This window comes from Myxine glutinosa, chromosome 11, assembly GCF_964187855.1.
Source record: "Myxine glutinosa chromosome 11, kmMyxGlut1.1, whole genome shotgun sequence".
NCBI lineage: Eukaryota > Metazoa > Chordata > Myxini > Myxiniformes > Myxinidae > Myxine > Myxine glutinosa.
Genome location: NC_136271.1, coordinates 72,297,198 through 72,318,315, shown reverse-complemented (window position 1 = coordinate 72,318,315; position 21,118 = coordinate 72,297,198). Strand labels below are relative to the sequence as shown.

At 44.1% G+C, this 21,118-nt stretch overlaps 2 protein-coding genes across 3 annotated transcripts in view; one reads left to right on the top strand and one right to left on the bottom strand.

The window, feature by feature from the left end:
* The first annotated feature begins 56 nt into the window (after nt 1-56).
* The window catches only part of LOC137436768 (cilia- and flagella-associated protein 45), an 83,028-nt gene continuing 61,966 nt past the window's right edge, over nt 57-21,118 (top strand). The window contains exons 1-8 of one of the 2 annotated variants that reach the window (XM_068130846.2): nt 57-347; nt 4,132-4,244; nt 5,476-5,620; nt 5,784-5,942; nt 12,421-12,599; nt 14,899-15,028; nt 17,935-18,081; nt 18,183-18,296. In XM_068130846.2, the coding sequence (XP_067986947.2) occupies nt 345-347; nt 4,132-4,244; nt 5,476-5,620; nt 5,784-5,942; nt 12,421-12,599; nt 14,899-15,028; nt 17,935-18,081; nt 18,183-18,296 (990 nt within the window). In that variant the 5' untranslated portion in view covers nt 57-344. Of the gene's footprint in view, nt 419-4,131; nt 4,245-5,475; nt 5,621-5,783; nt 5,943-12,420; nt 12,600-14,898; nt 15,029-17,934; nt 18,082-18,182; nt 18,297-21,118 lie in introns of both variants that reach the window. The other variant, XM_068130847.2, reaches the window with a different exon arrangement.
* On the bottom strand, nt 9,275-10,945 carry LOC144894291 (uncharacterized). Its single transcript, XM_078786751.1, has 3 exons — nt 10,426-10,945; nt 9,755-10,323; nt 9,275-9,632 (listed from the first exon to the last, which is right to left on the bottom strand). The coding sequence occupies exons 1-3, from the start codon at nt 10,916-10,918 to the stop codon at nt 9,360-9,362; spliced, it is 1,335 nt and encodes a 444-aa protein (XP_078642877.1). The 5' UTR covers nt 10,919-10,945; the 3' UTR covers nt 9,275-9,359.

The window sequence follows — 21,118 nt, the reverse complement described above, 5'->3', positions numbered from 1 at the left end:
TACACCGCCCAACGTGTTTATAGGTATAATATAACAACTTTTTTTTTATTTGCTCTGTCTTTCGAAATTTAAACAACACTACACAACGTTTTGTCTCGGTCCAATTTTTTTTATTTATAATTATACATCTAATCTTCGAATATAACTTCGTCCTCGCGGTAATTGCGATTTTGATGATATAAATTATATCGAAGGCAACAGTAAAAATGACTTTTTTTCAGTCATTCATTACATCGTCTTGTGCTTATTCTTCGTCTCGATCACGGATCGTTTTCCTTTAACGAACAAGCTTTTACAAACTAGGTGGCGTCACTGTTGCTAGGAGACGCGAAAACCAAGTCACGATGGTGAGGCCTCCACCGGGTAGCATCGTGAAACGGCGACGGTGACACGGACAGAGACTCTGATACATGGACATGTATGTGCAGACACGGGGAAGTGGACATAGACATGGACGTGCAGACACGGGAAAGTGGACATAGACATGGACGTGCATTTGAACAGTTTTATGCAGTATTGCAGGAACATATGCAATCATGGTTACTGATTATGGTGTATTAATCATTAATGGCTTTGAGTTCGAATTTAAATTTAAATTTTGTTGTAATTGCTGAGAATAATGTTATCACTGAATTATTTGTTCCCCTATAACCTATATCGACCTAGACCCCCGAGACCACAGTGTCACCAGATTATGTCTTATCCAGTATTTGCTATATGTATAACTATTGACTTCAAACAAGTAAATCACATTATTGTGCTCTTTCACCTACCTCATTCTCATCCACCCTCTCTGAAAAAATGTCCACTTCTCCCTTCATTGACCTCCACACCCCTTCCGACCTCACTGACTACTACAACCACACTCTCTCCTCCTGCCTTGACCAGCTTGCGCCTGTAAAAACCAAAACAGTTTCTTTCACCCATTCTGCTCCCTGGTTTACCCCTGAACTCCACCTGATGAAAACTCGTGCTCGCCAACTTGAAAGACTCCGCAATAAAACGGGTCTCACAGTTCACTCCCAAGCCTACAAGGACCACATACAACACTACAAAGATGCCCTCTCCCGCGCCCGCTCTGCCTACTACTCTCAAATTATCCACTCTGGCTCCGGAAACCCAAAAGCACTCTTCTCGACAATAAACAAACTCCTCCGCCCCCTGAACACCACCACCCAGTCATTCACAGTAGACAACTGCATCTCCTTCCTCTCTTTCTTCCAACGCAAAATTGACAACATCTACAACAGCTTGACCACCGCCGCACCCGCTCCCCCTCCAACCACCTGCCCCCCCTTGTCCTGCCATCCCCTGTCTCGGTTCTCCCCAATCTCTCCTACTGACCTCTCTGAACTCCTCATAGGAATGAAAACTGCCACCTGCACTCTTGACCCCATCCCCTCCAGCTTTGTCAAAGCCTCCCTCCCTGCTCTCTCTCCACTTATCATTGCAACAATAAACTCCTCCCTGTCTACAGGCATCGTCCCACCTTCCCTCAAAATTGCTGCTGTTACCCCCATTCTAAAAAAACCTGGTCTAAACCCTGACACCCTAAACAACTTCAGACCCATCTCCAACCTACCCTTTCTGTCAAAAGTTTTGGAACGCGCTGTAGCCACTCAACTCAAACATCATCTCTCTGCCAATAACCTGTATGAAACATTCCAATCCGGATTCCGCTCCAACCACAGTACTGAAACTGCTCTCCTCAAAATCACCAACGACCTTCTCCTCTCCTCTGACGCTGGCAACCTCAACATTCTCGTCCTCCTCGACCTCAGCGCTGCCTTTGACACCATCGATCACACTATCCTCCTCACCCGACTTGAATCCACCTTTAACGTCACCGGCACTGCCCTCTCTTGGATTAAATCATACCTCTCTGACAGATGCCAGTTCATCTCCATCAATAACTGCAAATCCCCCACTGCTCCCCTCCCCCAAGGTGTCCCCCAAGGTTCAGTTCTTGGCCCCCTCCTCTTCATCCTTTACCTGTCCCCGCTCGGTCACTTAATCCGCCGTCATGGTCTCCAATTCCACTGCTTCGCCGATGACATCCAGCTTTTCATCTCCACCAAGTCCGTCTCCACCGACACCCACTCTATCCTGACAAACTGCATCACTGAAATAAAATCCTGGCTTCAAATCAACTTCCTCAAGCTTAACTGTGATAAATCTGAAATAATCATCATTGGCCCAAAAACGCTCACAAAATCCACCCATAACTTTGCCCTCAACATCGACGGTATCCCAGTATCCACCTCCCCTCACATCCGGAATCTTGGCGTCATCTTTGACCAAACCCTTTCCTTCGACAAATACACTAAACAGATCACAAAGTCAGCCTTCTTTCACCTGAAAAACATTGCCCGTCTCCGCTCATCCCTCTCCTCCACGGCTGCAGAAACCCTCATCCACGCCTTCATCACCTCCCGTCTGGACTACTGCAATAGCCTCCTCTATGGTTCACCCTCAAAAATCACCAATAAACTCCAATACATTCAGAACTCCGCTGCCCGTCTACTCACTCATTCCCGGACCCGTGACCACATCACCCCCGTCCTTTACAAGCTTCACTGGCTCCCCATCCCCCAGAGAATCCAGTACAAAATCCTCCTCTTGACATACAAAGCCCTCCATAACCTGGCCCCATCCTACCTGGCTGACCTCCTCTCCAGACACACTCCCACCCGCAACCTCCGCTCTGCTGGTACCAACCTCCTGACCCCCTCCATCCGGACCAAATTCAGATCCTGGGGGGACAGGGCCTTCTCCATCGCTGCTCCCACCCTCTGGAACTCACTACCTCACACCATCAGAGACTCCTCCTCACTCACCACATTCAAAACATCACTAAAGACCCACCTGTTCAACACTGCATTCAACATTCAACCCACAGCATTTAACCCCTGACTATCTCTTCTCCTTCTCCCTCCTTTTGCTTTAAATGTTTCCCTATTGATTCTTGTCTTTTTGCAATTGTTTTTTTCATGTATTGTTATGCATTATGTTTGCCACTCTGTCAAAGCGCCTTTGGGCTTCTGGAAAAGCGCTATACAAAATAAATGAATTATTATTATTATTATTATTGTATCTGCAAATCTTCATTTCACAATAATTATGAGTATTGCAGATAATAGTTCACATTATAGTATCCGCAAGTCTTCATTTCACAATAATTGTGAGTATTATAGATAATAGATCGCATTATTGTATCCGCAAGTCTTCATTTCAGAATAATTGTGAATATTATAGATAATAGATCACATTATTGTATCCGCAAGTCTTCATTCCACAATAATTGTGAGTATTATAGATATTAATAGATCGCATTATTGTATCCGCAAGTCTTCATTTCACAATAATTGTGAATATTATAGATAATAGATCACATTATTGTATCCGCAAGTCTTCATTCCACAATAATTGTGAGTATTATAGATAATAGATCACAAGATTGTATCCGCAAGTCTTCATTTCACAATAACTGTGAGTATTATATATATAAATAGATCACATTATTGTATCCGCAAGTCTTAATTTCACAACAATTGTGAGTATTATAGATAATAGATCACATTATTGTATCCGCAAGTCTTCATTTCAGAATAATTGTGAGTATTATAGATATTAATAGATCACATTATTGTATCCGCAAGTCTTCATTTCACAATAATTGTGAGTATTATAGATTATAGATCACATTATTGTATCCGCAAGTTTTCATTTCACAATAATTGTGAGTATAATAGCTTATAGATCACATTATTGTATCCACAAGTCTTCATTTCAGAATAATTGTGAGTATTATAGATATTAATAGATCACATTATTGTATCCGCAAGTCTTCATTTCACAATAATTGTGAGTATTATAGATTATAGATCACATTATTGTATCCGCAAGTTTTCATTTCACAATAATTGTGAGTATTATAGCTCATACGTAGATCACATTATTGTTTCCACCAATCTTCATTTCACAATAATTGTGAAAATTATAGATTATAGTCTGTGTAAATAATTAAAATGCAACAAATCAGTGTTCATTGTCTTGGATTTGCACTATAATTAATGCAAATGATTTAAGATCAACCATCATCTGTCATCTCGCATTCTTTACTTTTGCAAGTCCAAGGAGGTGAAGGCGTTGAAGATGGGTGACCCTGAAGATCCTGCGTTGGCATCCACGCAAGGCCGCATCAAGATAAGGACCATCACTAGGGATGTTATCCGAGATATTCTGTGAGTTCCAGCTCACTCACTTCCATATGGGAGTTACCGTTTAACTTCTGGGGCAAGGGTGGTGGCACAGGGCTCTTTGATGTGATAGTAGGGTCACATTGAATACCAATGCAATTTACATGTGGCATCACAGTGACATATATCGGTGTCTGTATTAATTGGCCCAATTTGATTGTAATTTTACCGACCACACGATTTATGGTCGGTACAGCAGCGACTTTGAAACTTCAAAGTAAAGCCATTAACAACACGAGGTATGCCAATGCATAGACGTTACGATAGATCTGAGAACCATTGTGAACTCACTCACTCAATGTTTACTGCAGTATCACCGTGGTATATAGATTACAGCAGATCTGAGAATGAACAATCTATATTCAAGTAGATTTGTGTTTAGAGACACGGAGGTGGATATTTTGACACCTGGGGGGCTCCATTCCAGCTTCTGAAACCTGCAAATGGACACACACACACACACACACACACACACACACACACACACACACACACACACACACACACACACACACACACACACACAAAGGTGGATAAATAAAGCACCATTAAACCGACTATGTTTGGTGGTTCGACTATGTTGGGTAGTTCGAGTATATTGGGTGGTTTGGTTGTGTTGGGTGGTTTGGGTATGGTGGGTGATACATTAGTGTGAGTACCGTCCCTCAAATGGATGTTAAGCCAGAGAACCCGTCTGCTGGCACTTGTTGTGGTAGACATCAAAGACCCACAGTGTTATTCACGAATAGTAGACGAGTTATCGCCGGCACCCTGAACAAATTACGAATTCCTGCCACAGTTTAACATCAGGCCTGGCAAGCCGTTATCAAAAAATAACTCGGGCAGAATCATTGCCTCACCCTCAACCCACAAAGAAGGATAAATTGGGACTGTTAAAGATAAAGAATAAGAACGTATATATCAATTATATTCCAGCTGAGCGCTGTGTTTATTTTGCTTTTCCACAAAAGGTATTCCAGGTGGAATTCCTTCATTACCAATTTGCTTATCCTTTAGTGTAGTAGTGTTTGCTTTTATCAATTTACTTGTGCTAGTTCTTGGAGATGTTTGGATCACTCCATGAAGGTTAAAAGAAATCATATCTAATATTCCCAAACTCATGCTGATAAAGTCCTTTTTAAAAGCCACACTTTAAAATTGAACGTTATCAATGATAATGATAATTAATGAGCCGTTCTGGTTGTTTTTCCTGCAGTTTGCCAAACCATGACAGTAATAAAAGGTCCACAATTGTGACCAAAGGAGAACTGTGCAGGATCATGAAGAATGCAAAGACCATAAGCCAAGCGGACCAGGAGGTGGCAAAGGTGGCAAACAGGATGGAGAAGGAGCTCGAGTTGGTGAGCAGTGGCCCTGCCTGGAGTCCACCATTATCATGGGATGGGCAATTTGTTTGAAGTTTGATGTGATTAATATGGCCAAAGCGGAGGAAGGAGTTACATGTCGGGCGTGCCTGCACTGAAAGTGTGATCTCTCTACTTCCTGTGCCCTCGTTTTCTCCAGGAGCGTTGCAGGGAGAGACGGATGCTCATGCAGAAAATCGACGCCGAGGGAGCTGTACGACAACAGGAGGAACAAAGAGCCGTGGGAAATCAGGCTGAGTTGGAGAGAGTGGAACTGCTCAAGGCTGAACAAACTGAAGAGCTAAGACACATGAACAAGGTACAGGGAAGTATGAAACAGTTCACAAGATGTGATTTGACATTGTAATTATCCTCGCATATACTCTGAGCATCCGGGAAAATACAAGGAAAATAATTAGACACAGGAAGAGTTGTCTCATGTAGGTTTGATCCCCAATGGGACTACTCTAATGGGATCAAACCTAACTGAAAAACTTCCATTCTGATGATGACTTCCAGTCCCTCTTCCTTGAATTCTGTAGCCGCTGCAAACACAATAAATTTGTCTGGGGAAGTTGTCACAATAACATCGAGTAAAACTGAAAATGACAGCCCAGACAGAATTTGCTCAAATACCACGATAGCGTTGTTTACATGGAGACCGCCATGTTGTTAAGTGGTGCCGAGCACTCCGTTCTGTTGGAGAGCTTGTTTGAGCACTTTGAATCAAGCAAGCTGCTTGGCAAGTGATAGCAAGCTGCTTGCTAACAGAACACATGCCTGGTGTTGGTGTAGTGCAGGCATGATGGGCCGAATAGCCTCCTCCTGTGTCGGGTTCCTTGTTAAATAGATAGAAATCTACACGTTAATCATCTCCATTAATCCCTTCCGGGGTTTATCATTTGTCAAGTTGGGCTGAATGGATAAACACCAGCGGCCTTTTAGTATAATGGGGGATTCAAATTAGCTTGCTGTCTGGACTGATGATGCCTGTTTTCCAGATGTGGACCGCGGTCCGCCATTTGAGGACGATTGGCACTCGAATTACACATTCATCTCTGATGCAACAATGACTAAATAAACTTTTCCCCCTTTAAATTCCGCTTTGGGTGAGCAAAGAAGCTCCTTTAGAAGAGAACTTGAAACAACACAGCACTGCAGTAGAAATGTCTATCGACCTCAGTACTCACACACAAGTGATACATCTTCAGTGCATGATCGCCATGCACCATGTGTTTACTCCAACTAATGAAATCCAGCACATGTACAAGCCGATACCGGTCTCTGTTATTTAATACTGTCCAGTATTGGACCAGCGCAGTATGGATTTAAGAGATAACTTATTTGGAGAAAGTTGTCCAAGGGAGCTGGGAATGTCTATTTGGAAAAACCCATGCTTAATCTGGTTGGCCCGTGCAATCATGGGGAACGGTCCGGCAATGGTTGGGACCATTGACACGTCAGGTAAGGCAAGGTAATCTTGAGAACAAACTATCTCTAAAGAGAGAGAGAGGGGGAGAGAAACATTCAACAAGCATGAACAAGTATTCAAGATGACCTAAAACCTGCATCTATGTCCCTCCTATGTACATGGAGGCCAAATGATCTCCTATTGCATCTTCATTTTCCTGAATACCATATACAGTGCCCTCCATAAGTATTGGTTCACAGCATTAAAAAAAAAAATCAGTGTCTAAGGGGGTCTACTGGGGTTCAAAGTGGGTCCAGATTTGATCAACCCTCCCCCAAAAATAGAACTACACACACTATTTTTATGAAACTTGATCACAACCCTCATCACCCGTGATGTACCAAAGTTTATTCACAGCATTAAAAGAATTCAACAAACAAGCAAAAAAATACCTTTTTTGGGGGGAAACTCCTACCCCCCCCCCCCCAACTCCCATCCTGTATACCTCCTCAGATCCCAATTTTTCCAATGCCTTGAACAAACATTGGTAAACAAGGGTGATGAAGGTTGTGGTGAGTTTCATTGAAATTGTGTAGGTAGTTTCAGAGAAAAGAGCCAACACTTATTTTGGGGGGCGAACCCCCAGCAGATCCCTCACGGCCCAATTTATTTTTAATGCTGTGAACAAACTTTGGTACAACACGGGTGATTAAGGTTGTGGTCAAGTTTCATCGAAATATTGTGTGTAGTTTCAGAGAAAAAAGCAAATTCCTATTTTGGGACGTCAAACCTGGATGCACTTTGACCATCGGTAGACCCCCTTGGACCCTGACTTTTTTTAATGCCGTGAACAAACTTTAGTCACAACACAACAAATATCATTTGTGCCAAATTTGGTCGCAATCCCATCAGCGGTTTCGGAGAAGAAGTTTCAAGTGTTTACGGATGGACGGACTGATGGATGGACGGACTGATGGATGGACGGACAGACTGATGGACGGACGATGTTCCATCGCATAAGCTCCCCTGAACTTCGTTCCAGGTGAGCTAAAAATCAGGGTTTAAGTGGATGTGCAGGGGAATTTAACCCCCTAAAATAGGGTTTGCCACCCTTTCTTCTGGCAACAATTGAAATTGGTTTAAAATACCATGATACTCTTTAAAATACCTTTAGTCGGTGTAGTATACTGCTTTATTCTACCAGATGAGCGCCCAGGGGTACTGCCCCTATTTTATCTCACCTGGAACGAAGTTCAGGGGAGCTTATGCGATGGTGCGTCGTCAGTCCGTCCGTCCGTCTGTCCGTAAACACTTGCAACTTCGTCTCCAAAACCGCTGAAGGGATTGTGACCAAATTTGGCAGAAATTATATTTGTTGTGTTGTGACTAAAGTTTGTTCACGGCATTAAAGAAAAAATCGGTGTCTAAGGGGGTTTACCGGCGGTCAAAGTGGATCCAGGTTTGACACCCCAAAATAGGAATTTGCTTTTTTCTCTGAAACTACACACAATATTTCGATGAAACCGGACGACAACCTTCATCACCCATGATGTACTGAAGTTTGTTCATGGCACTAAGAAAATCGAAGTCTAAGAGGTCTACAGGGGGTCAAAGTGGATCCAGGTTTAACCCCCCCAAAATAGGTATTTGCTTTCTTCTCTGAAACTACACATACAATTCCGATGAAACTTCACCACAACCTTCACTGCCCGATGTACCATGTTTGTTCACAGCATTAAAAAAAATCTAAATCTGCCCCTTTGGGCGTCTACGGGGGGGGGGGGGGGGGGAAGGGAGGGGTTGCCCCCAAAATAGGCATCTTTAGTCAGTGCAGTATAGTGTGGTCAGTTATGGCAAAATACCCAACGAATATTTACCTGCTGGACAAAAGCACCAAACTTGGCATGTGTCTTCTATATGTACCCAAGAATAATTTTTTATGAGGAGACAATCGCGACCTTGACCGTCAAGGTCAAGGTCAAGGTCAAAAGGTCAAATTTGGTCGTTTTCAAAGAAACGTATTAGTCATTAGCCACAAACCGGGTCTTTCAAAAAACGAAGGTCCTGACAAAATCTAATTAGTTATTGCTCATTTGTGAGCAGTTAAAGATGGCAATTTAATTGAAAAAACGTTACGTCACCGACGAAAAAGTCTACTTTTCTCGAAATGTTTCTCCAAAGCCATGAGTGGCTACAAGATGTTTCGTACATGACAATCGGTGTTCACCATGAGGTTTAACAGGCAATAAGGTGAAATTTGGCGAGTTTTACTGCACATACCACAAGACTGGATGCTTGAGGAATATTGCAATTATGCAATAGGACTCATTTTTGGCACGCACATTTGCAGGGACTGGTGCACTTCAAATTAGCACGGAAGCAGCGGCAGACTTTGCATGGCATAGCACAGGCACACTTGATGAACTCCCGACATACCAAGGAGACCTCGGGCTGCGTCATCCACAGAGGCTGCCACCCGCCATCACACCTGACCCATCCGAATTCCGAGGGGCACGTTGTTGGTCTTGTTGGGGTTGTGCTCATTGTCCATATACCTGTCTGATATACGGCACGTCTGGTGTGGTGTAGCAACGCGTTCTGAAAAGAGGCAATGAAGATAAGAAAGTAAGAAAGTGAAATGAAATTGAGAATGCGCATGCGAAAAATTGAGGATTCATTACGCGTCTGTCTAGTCGCTGTCTTGATATTTTCAATCTTACCTGTGTTGGTGGCAGTTTGTTCAGTGGTCTTGGTTTGGTCTTGAACATCATCATCCTGGCTTCATTGATGGAAGTTGTACTGAGTTTGCTGTCATACAATAAGACGACAAACCTTTCCAGGACGGCAAAGACCGGCGATTCCGTTCTCACATTCAGAAACGGTTCTCGTGCTATAGCCAGAAAAGCATCAGTCAATTCGGGTAGCATGTCCCATACGCGCCAGGCTTTCTTCTTACTCGACCAGTGAAACCCAGAAGTGGTGTCACATCCAGTAAAGGCATGGAAGGCTGTAAGCGCTTCGGCACGATCTCCGAGAGTAGCAGAGAGCGATCCTATGTCCACACAAGTGTAGTGGGCACCCATGCCAAATGCTGCCCAGAGCTGAAGGTCATCGTGTTGAGACCGCAGTTTACTGTACACGCCAAGAAGAATCACAACCACATCCGTATCCACCGAGCGTACTTGAATAAGGCTGTGTCCACTTTGCAGGGCGTCCAGGATGTGAACCACAATGCGCGTATCGGCCTCTTCATGATCACATCTGGCTAAATCGCTTTCAGCATCTTGCCCTGAAATGAACACAGAAATGCAAAATTAGAAACGAGAACGCTTTCACAAAATGTAGTTGGTAGGAAATCGTCATATAATGGTTTCTCATCAGAATTCCTAACCTGTCATAACAAGTCGTTTTCCAGGTGGAAGCGCCATATTCGTAGCTTCAGCCGTGAGGTAGGCAAATAGTTCCTCTTTGTTTTCTGAAACTTTCAGGAATTCCTCCCACTTGGCGGGAATCTTAGTCTTGTTACCAACTTTGAGTCGGGAGCCTGTACCGCGCCTCTCGTGAGTTGCCTCCTTCAGACTGTCTTGAAGAAATCTATCCCAAACGACGTCAAGGCGGTTGGATGTACGGAGTTGTTGACATAGATATGGGTTGAATATGTGCTGAGCGTAATCTTGGAATGTTGACGCCGATTTTCTGGGTAGCGAATGAATCATTACGGCTCCATCGATTATTTTGCAATCATAGACGCTCGGTGGTTCCTCACTGTCATTTTTCGGTAGTAGGCATTCGAGAAGCTGGGATTTCGTGGTAAAAAACATCTTACCCTGATCAGAAATCGAAGGAGGATAGGATTTGCTTTCATGCGAAAAAAATTCCGCCATGTCTCCTGATCGATTCTGGACTGACACGTACAACTGTCCAAACACAGAAATATCAGGTTAACAGAGAATAACTCCACATAGAGCACATAAATGGCATATTATAAAGCTGAAATGGCTCATGTGCAGACTCTTTTCGCCAAATTACTTCCCTGCTACCCACACCCGCTCGCTATGGGTGTAACAACATCGTTTCTTTTCGGAAATAACAGAAAAAAATCCAACCAAAAAAAACGTCTTGTTCGTCACATATTGCCCACAACAGATGTGTATTTAGGATTAAGACTCACAAATACTACGTAATACATCAGCTACATCAGCTAAACAGCTAGTTTTACTAAATCTGAACCTTCAAAATGTCTCAACTGCATCAATAAATACTCAAAACAATTCAAAATTATTCAAAATCGCACTTACCGCCACCATTTTGCGAAGAAATGCTCTGCCTCCATCGGAAAATGAAGCACGAAAAGGGCGTTCCCGTCGGTTCCGCACTGCGGCGACGCCCATTTTCCCCTACCGTACATAGCGCCCTCTTGTGGGCGTATAGTAACTGATCTCGATTGTCTCATTGAAATTGCTTGTAGGCATGATAGGGAACCCACACACAAAAAATGGTACTTTTGTCCAGCAGGTAAATATTGTTCCCTTATCTGACCACACTAGTATACTGTTTATTCTACCAGGTGAGCGCACAGGGGTATTGCCCCTATGTTTATTCTGTCATCAACTGCAGTTGTTTTTTTTGGCCAACCAAGCCGCTGTCTTTTGCTCAGTACACTAGTGGTTTCTTTCTTTTTCAAGATATTGCAAATTGTTGTATTTTCTATGCCCAATTTTTGTGCTGTGGTTCTAATTAAACTATTTTGCTTTTTCAGCTTCCAAATTTCTTGCTTTTCTTTCATAGACAGTTCGCTGGTCCTCATGTTGGTTTATGCCTACGGACTCCAAAGGCAGACTCCCAATGCAAAAGCAAAGGCTAAGACCAAGACTAGATATTCACAGCTCTTTTATGTGTGAACGCTTAATGCAACAACAAACACCTGAGCAACAACAAATACACTGTCAGTAATTTGTTTCAATACTTATGCTTACCTAAAACGCAGGGACTGAACGTACAAAGTGCTATTGTTCTGCGATGGTATAACAAATATACATAGAAATACCAAGAAATAAAAGCTAACCTTCTGTACTATTGCCTTATATTCATCTTTTGATCTCAAATCAATATTTCCTGAGTATACAGCAATAATAACAAATTTGACTTCACTGTTGCGATATTTATGGAGGACACTGTATACTTGTGGTTTAAAAAAAAGATGTTGGGTGGTTACTCAAATCTCATTGCTCAGTTAGCTTGATTTGTTGTAAGGGTTGGATTTTGAAGAGAAATGAGTGAAGGGGGATAGGTACCATCATAGTATACCTTCAGCAGGACTCTCATAAAGAAAACGAGTCTGTATTGGTTTCTAAAGCAAGTCTTTCCTCCACCCTCCTTCCTGTAGAAGATTTCAGCTGCAATGTGTCGAGCTGCTTGGGATATACAGCTCTCTGAACACAAAAAGAAAGCGCACTCAATGGGGGAAGATGCCACTCGTCTCTCAGCCATCATTGAGTCTGTCCGACTGGAAGGCTTACAGAAGGAAGCTGCAAAAGAGGAAATGGCTCACCAGAAATGTCTGACGTGCGTAATGCTTTTAACAAAAGTACCTAACACCAAAATCCTGCAAACACATGCCAATCTTGAATGGGAATGTTTAAATATTTTGTATCATAATAGCAAAAAGGTGGCCATGAGGCAAACATGGTTGTTGAAAGTCGTAGACTACATTTAGGTATACCAGTACACCTACTGCCTAGAGGAGCGACAGGAAGAGTCATGTTATTATCCTCTCTGGGGTATATAGGTTACAGTAGATCTAGTATCTGGTTCATTAGTCTGTGGTGGATGCGATAAGCATGTAATGCTTCAACAACGTCGGGTTTCCTCCCTTTCAGTTTAGTGTTAAACAACAGTGGTGACTGGTTAAAAAGGTAATCAAATGTGTGTGTGGTTTATAATATTTTTTTTACTTCTGGTATAGGCTTGCCCCATGGAACAATATTATAAGCTATTTATTCATGTTAACATGGTGTTTGTCCATGGAGGAAAAAAATTCATTGGGGGAGATGGGACATTATTAGTATTAATATTGTTTTGTAATAACAATAAGACACTATTATCAATAGTGTTGCACAAGCCTGGTGTTGGCATAGCGGGTAGGGTGCTGGCTTGAGATCCTAGGATCCTGAGTTCAAATCCTGGTCAATCATTGAATTAATGCCAGGCGTGTTGACTCAGTCTGTCATCCTTCTGAGGTTGGCAAATTGAGTACCAGCTTGCTGGGATAAATGTGCCAGTGTGTGCCCCGGCTTAGAATAGGTACACCGTATCCCTGCGTGTCACAAGAGGCAACTAAAGGGTTGGCATCAGGAAGGGCATCCAGCCACAAAAACATTCCTCAAAAATGGAACCATGATGATTGTCACGGGGCTCGTAAGGCTAACCCCCGCTCTAGCAGGGAAAATGGCCTTAAAAAGGGAATTTTTTTTAAAATCAATAATGTTGTTATTACTTTTGTTATTAGAAGCAGATTTGGAAAAACGCCACGATTAGCTATCTTAACATGGATTTCACGCAAGGCAGAAAACCCTCTTGGGGAGGAGGGGGAGGGGAAATCTAGTCGCTACAACCTCTGTCACATGACCCTTAGTCCTCCTGTCAAGCTTTGTTGAGATTGGATAAGTAACGACCAAATGTGTCAGTCAGACAGACAGAGAGACAGGCACCAAATTGTGTATTTTAGTATGATTGGCATTTCGACAGGTTGATTGTGGTGAGCTGCCACCTTGAAGTACTGGGGCGATGAGACAGAATGACCGGATATGGAAATTCCACAGGGATGAGTGAAGTGGACAAGGAAGTGTCGATGAGTGAAAGGCTTTGATGTAGGGGGGTTTATAAGGGAAGTCGGTTGGTTAGTTTGATTAACTCGTGCAGCTTGTGTTAGATAGAATGTGGATAGACCAGAGAAAAAGCAACAGAGGTGAAATTAAAAAATAAAGAGTATACCGCCACAAGAAGATGATTGTACACAAATATCGTTTGAGTCGAAACAATAAAAGGATCAATTGCAAGGTTGAAATGGATGTTAATTTTCAAAATAATATTGCCTAAGATTAATATATATCCTCTCACATCCCGACAAGATTTTCAACAGGTTAATGATGTTGAAGGGGGAAAAAATGGGGTGTAAAACAGGAGGGAAGTTGTAGAGGGCAAAAGGGTAATGGTTGGAGATTGGGGGAGGGTGGGGTTGGAGGAGGTGTATTATTTAAAAAGTAGTATAAAAGCCTATAAAAAAATGACGGGTTAGAACAGTTTATTGGACGGTGCAGCCTCGTGAGCGTGCCAAAGTCTGAAGCCTCGGCCTTGTGCCAGGTGTGCTTTCATCTTCTTTATTTATTAGACAGCATACAGATGTAAAAGAACACTAGTTTTACTCTGTGCGTGTTGCCCATCACGTGCAGCGAATTTCACCTCCTTGTGCCTTGTATTTATTGTTATTTTAAAAAATGTTTCTGTACACCGCCCCTGAGGCTCCATTTGCAAGCCACCATCTTCAATTTTTCCTTCCTGAGAGTGTGCCTCTGGATGCATCTTGATCGCCCTGTGTGTCCTTCCCAACCCCTCATTCCTCTCCACATCCCTTATATGTTCAAGTCTCCCTCAATTTTGTCCCTCATCTCTGCCGTTGGTATGTTTCCCCTCTCTCTTTCTACTGTTCCTTTTGTTCAGTTACATCCTGATCTGTTCTTTGATTTAAGCTATGCCGTGTTCTTTCTGGAAAGGCATTAAAAGGCTTTGTCTTGCTGTTTCACCTTCAAGTCTGGTGTCATGTGATGTCATAAAGAGTTGTTCTGTTGGTGCATTTCACACACAGCTCAATGCAGCATCTGCTTGAACAGCAAGCTCAGAAGGAGCGTCAGAAAAAGATGGACTTACAACGTCAAAAACAGGAGGCCAAGCATGCAGCAGAGTTAGTCCAGAAACAGCACATTGAGGACCTGCAGGTGAGGCATTTCTGGTTGCCTTTCTGAGTGTTTTATTAGTCCCCTTTCCAGAGGGGACTATACGTTACTCTCCGTCTGTCCGTCCGTCCCACCTGTGGTTTTCTATTCTTTTTCCCCTTTCCCTTTAAGATATTCAACTGAAACTTGGTACATGGCTTTATTACGATAAGTTACAGAGCAAGTTCGAGTTTCAGGGCATTCCATCAATTTTTTGAATTTATTATGGCTTTACTCTGCGAAATATTTGGACCTGTCGGGGACATCTATTGCAAAGCAATTCTCCCTCATGTTTCCAATGCAATTGACAGTCGCTGTGATTTACAGTGCTCGTTTTGCCACTTATTCTGACGTGACGATATTGTATTTAAAGAAGATTGATTGCTGTAGGGTGACGATAAGTTTATAACCATGAATATCTGGATTATATCATGGAAACTTTGCTTGGGAAATAGCAAAACAAACATACTCATGGATATGACCTTCATAAAATTGAATACATGAACCACATGAATGTTTCAATCTGCTTAAAAAAAACACCTTTAGAGGCCATTTTTCCCCGCAAGGCGGGGGTTGGCCTTTTTCGGGCACCGTGGTTGTTGTTGTTTTTGTTGGTCCCCTTTTTGAAGCAATGTTTTACGGCCGGATGCCCTTCCTGCCGCCAACCCTGTTTGTCGCCTTTTTTTTTTTTCCTATACTGAATCGAGGCTCGTGAAAGAGCTGACAACCGCGAGGGAAAGACAGCACAGGGGGACCACGAGGGAAAGACAAAGACAGCACATGGGGACCGCGAGGGCAAGACAAAGACAGCACATGGGGACCGTGAGGGAAAGACAGTACAGGGGGACCACGAGGGAAAGACAAAGACAGCACATGGGGACCGCGAGGGAAAGACAAAAACAGCACAGGGGGACCACGAGGGAAAGACAAAGACAGCACATGGGGACCGCGAGGGAAAGACAAAAACAGCACATGGGGACCGCGAGGGAAAGACAAAGACAGCACATGGGGACCACGAGGGAAAGACAAAGACAGCACATGGGGACCGCGAGGGAAAGACAAAAACAGCACAGGGGGACCACGAGGGAATTACGACAAACAGGGAATTACCAGTGAACTGGTACTCAATTAGCTGACCTCGGAAGGCTTGACCCAAATTAAATAAAACATGTACAGGAGCGTTAATCACACAAACTAGTAAGAGGCATCCACAATCATCCCTGCCCAATAATGTCCATGTTGTGCAACGTCGGCCGAGGCCCTCACTTTTTCTTTCTTCCTTCCTCACTTTTTGTTTCTTCCTTCCTCACTTTTTCACCTTTATTCACTTTTAAATTCGTTCTCTTCACAACCATTTGAACGATTGACACAAACATGGAGCACCTACTCATGGAGGAGTTTTTCCACAGAGTTCCATGATGATTGGATGGAAAATGCGGCCGGCGTTCCAGAAAATCTGTTTTGCAGGGTGTTTTACGTATCGGGAATAAACGGCCTCGACCTCGCTTTGCTTGGCGTCGGCCGAATAATAGTATGCCAGAAGAGGTTTAGATTATTTAAGTATACAGAAGTAGCACAAACATCGTAGAGGAGTACAGTGTAATATCTAGAATAGAGTCCATGTAGAATTCCATGTTCAATTCTGGTCACCTTATTAGAGAAGCTGCATTAGAGAGTGCTCTGTGGAGAGATACCCAAATGATTCCCATCAGGTTGGGACATCTTCGTTATAAGAGAGGGTTAGAAGAGACTGAGCTGTTTAATATTACTCGGAGTTGGATATCGTATTGCAATTCTACAGTACCTGAAGCTAGCTCATAGAGGAGCTTGTGCATATGATTCATTCAACAACATTAGGAGACGACAATATGAGCTTAAATTAATCACAAGGATAGGAAAAGACGAATCAACACAGTAAGGGGAATTTGAACCTGTGACCCCTGCATCACGAGGTACATTCTAAAGACTGAGCAACAGGCTAGCCCAGTTTATTAAAATAGATTAGCAGATTAGATGAAAGGAGGTTCAGTTAGGAGGAAGTAATTGGCAGAACTAGGCGGATTTTTTAAACAAAGATGGTTGAATGTAGAACAGTTTACCTTCGAGAGTAACAACACTAAACACAATTAATCAGTTTTAAAAAACAATAATACAAGCATCTAGACTCTAGAGGCAGAGGGGTTAGAACGATATCGAGTCATAGTACAAGTGTGCCTGGTTCATGGTTGTGTGGGATTCTTCTTCACATGTGCAATCCCTATCCAAACCCTGGGTCCTCCTCCCTCTAACTCCTTCGAATGAGTAGTATCCCCTTCCCATACTCATAAATACATTTAAAAACTTTGCCCGTCACCTGTTACTTAAATAAATAAATAAAATCTCAATTGTATCTTTCTCTAAAGCGTCCTTCCAAGCCTGGTGTTGGCTTAGCGGTTAGGGTGCCGGCTTGGGATCCTAGGATCCTGGGTTTGAATCCCGGTCGATCGCTGAATAAACACCAGGGGGGTTACTCAGCCTGTCATCCTTCCGAGGTCGGCAAATGGAGTACCAGTTCACTGGTAATTCGCTGTGTCGCAAGAGGCGACTAACAGGGTTGGCGGCAGGAAGGGCATCCGGCCATAAAACATTGGTTCAAAAAGGGGACCACGGTGCCCGAAAAAGGCCAACCCCCGCTCTGCAGGGATAAATGGCCTCTAAAGGTGGTTCTTTCTTCTTCTTCTAAAGCGTCCTTCCACATGGTACATGTCAGCCAATGAAGCACGGAGTGTGTTGTGGTGTTGGGTTAAGATGCATCATAGGTCAAGTGTCAACTCCTTTTGGTTTGTCTTGACTGCACGACTTCTACGTGCTTCGTAAAATGACATTTTGTATTGTTGTGGTGCATCCGATCAGTTATTCTTGTTTCATAGGCCATGGAGAGAAAGCATGCAAAACAGCTACAGTTCCGTACAGAGATCAAGGCAAACAAAGCCGAGTTGGAGGTGCAACATGCCCAGCTGGTGGAGCAGAGACGCCTCGCTGACGAGCGCATCAACTTGTTTGTGCAACAACGCGAGGTGCAAAAATATCAATGCAAATTAATGATAAATTTAAAAAAACTTCCCTGTTGTTGCAGCAGCAGGGCCGCACAGTTCCGACTCACATTTATTCAATGCAGGAAAGGATGGCCGAGCAGGAGGCATTGAAGAAGCGAACAAAATATGAGCGCGAGATGGAAATTGCACGTCTACGGAAACTGCAAGAGCGCGCTCAGGATCGCAAGGCCGATGAGGTAGGTGTGTCTCAAGATATATTCTAATTTTTAAAAAATCAGCCAAAATACCTGTATACAGATTGTTCCATCAGGTTGTGTTACATATTTATGTGAATGTATGTGGATTACCATTCAGGTCTTTGCTTATCCGTGTGTAGTATATTAAGGGTTGTTGTGATTGGAGGGTCAGGAGCCCTTCTGAACAAGTGGCCGGAAACGGAAGTGACCGGAAACGGAAGAGAAAAAGACACGAGGAAAAAAGGACGAGTATTATTCTTCCTCGCCCCGCTCCGACAAAAGGTGGGATCGACCTTGCGCTGCGTGGAAAAGCGGCGTTCCGAAGCCTGTCTGGCGAGAGGAATTACCGGGACGTGTACCTGCCCGGTGGAGACGTCAAGTTGACGTGGGGCCGTGCATCGACCCCGCGTCTGGCATCGTTCGCGGCACCGTCCAAACAGACGCGTGCGGGTCGCACGTTGGGGCCTAACGCGCCTTGCAAGCGGCGTGGGGTTTGGCTTGCTCTACCGTATCCGCTTCGCGTGGCCACGAGGGGCTGCAGCCACGGTGCCTGGTACGATACCTGCCCGGTGGAAACACGTCCACCCGGGGTTCGTTCAACCGCCCGAGTGCGGTGACGGCGACCATCATCTTGGTCAGGAGGGGCCCAGAGACATTGTGCGGGACCGAGACCAAAAGGGTGTCGTGAGTACTCACCGGGACACACATGTATAAGATGGCCATCTTAATCATAGGGAATTGATTGTGAATTGGGAATTGGTGATGATTGTGTATTGTTGATTGCTCGGGGAAAATCTCCGTGGTTGTGTCCTTGAAATTGTATGGTGTCATTACCATTGGAAATATATCCTTGAACATCAGTTGTCTCCTGGGTGAAATTCATATGGATTGCGTGGCGAAAGCGCATATATAATACAGCTTGCTGGCGGAGTTCCTCTCACGGTCCGGGGGTCACCGAGACCAGGTATTCACCGAGGGGACCACGTAACAGAATTGGGGGCTCGTCCAAATTACGATTTGCGGTTTCGCAATTGGGTCTACGTCCGGGATCTAAAATTGTATAAAATAATAAAATAATAATTTTTTTTATTAATTAAAATTTATTAATTAATTATTAATTGGTAAATTTTTTTTTAGAAATTGGGGTAAAGTCTTGGGTGAAGGTTAACAGGTGTTAACGATAGGCACCATGGCGTTTGTGGCACAGAACTTTGGGGTAACCCCGAGTGAGGCACAGTTCCGAGCGTTGCTAAAGTCGGACCTCTTGAAATTGGCCAAACATTTTAACTTGGAGGTCCGAACTAATTTGAGGAAGGCAGAGTTGCAGGCCACGGTGATACAATCTATGGTGGGATTAGGAACATGGGACGAGTTAGCCTGGGAGTGGCTACCCGAAGAACCAGAAGACGTTGAGCTCCGGAAACTGGAGTTGCAATTACGGAGCCAGGAACGGATTAAAGAAGAAGAAAGGAAAGCAGAAAAGGAAAGAGCAGAAGAAGAAAGGAAAGCAGAAGAGAGGAGGGAAGAGAAACAAGCGGAGGAAAGGAGAGTGGAACGAGAACTCCAGGAAAGGTTAGAAGACAAAAAAGCAGAGGAAAGGAGAGTGGAACGAGAACTCCAGGAAAGGTTGGAAGAGAAAACAGCACAAGAAAGAACCGAGGAAAGGAGAGTGGAAAGAGAACTCCAGGAAAGAAGAGAAAAGGAACAAGCAGAGGAAAGGAGAGCTGCAAGGGACCTCGAAGCAGAGGAGAGAAAAGCGGAAAGGGAATTAAAGGAACGTGACATGGAGCTTCAGCAAGAAATCAAAGTCAAGGAGCTGGAGTTAATGAGAGAACGGGGAGAGGCACCACCCTTGCTGACGGGGTCGACACCTAACCAGAAAACCTGGGATGTGGGCAGACATGTGAGGCTGGTTCCACCGTTCAGTGAAAAGGAAGTCGCGAAATTTTTCCCACACTTTGAGAAAGTGGCTCGACAATTAAACTGGCCGGAGGAGGCCTGGACCATACTCGTGCAAAGTGTGCTGGTGTGGAAAGCTCAGGAAATTTATTCGGCGCTACCAATGGACCAATGTGCAGATTATGAGGTACTGAAGAAGCACATCCTCAAGGCCTATGAGTTGGTTCCGGAAGCTTACAGGCAAAAATTCAGGAATGCCAGGAAGAGGGAGAGTGAGACCCATGTGGAGTTTGCCAGAGTGAAAGAAAACATGTTTGATCGGTGGTGTGAGTCAAAAGGAGTCGGGAAAGACTTCGAAACATTGCGGGACTTGATCCTGGTGGAGGAATTCCAGCAGTGTGTCCACGAGGACATCAAAGTGTACCTGCAGGAAAAGAAAGTACCAAAGTTGTGGGACGCAGCCACCATGGCAGATGATTATGCCTTAACCCACCGAATAGGGGTCCACGAACCTAACTCCTCGCCTAGATCTCCGCAGGGGAGGTGGGGAACAGCAGGTGCGGAGAACGACCATACATGGCGGCGGCCTCGAGATGATTATGGGGACAACTATGATACCCCACCTGTTCGAAATCAGAGGGATGCGGGCCCAAGACAAACTTATAGTTCGGGGGGCCCGAGGCAGACCACGAGTTTTTCCTCCGGGCCTACTTGCGCTTTTTGCAAGAAACCTGGACACTTGATGTCCAGTTGTTACCGCATGAAAAGCGAAGACCCAGAGCGGAGTCCGACTACTACGACTCCAAACGCAATGGCCATTGTGAGAAATCGCCATCAAAAGGGTTACCAACCATTTATTTCAGAGGGGTTTGTGTCACGGGATGGAGCCTCGACTAACCGGAAACCGGTTAGGATATTGAGGG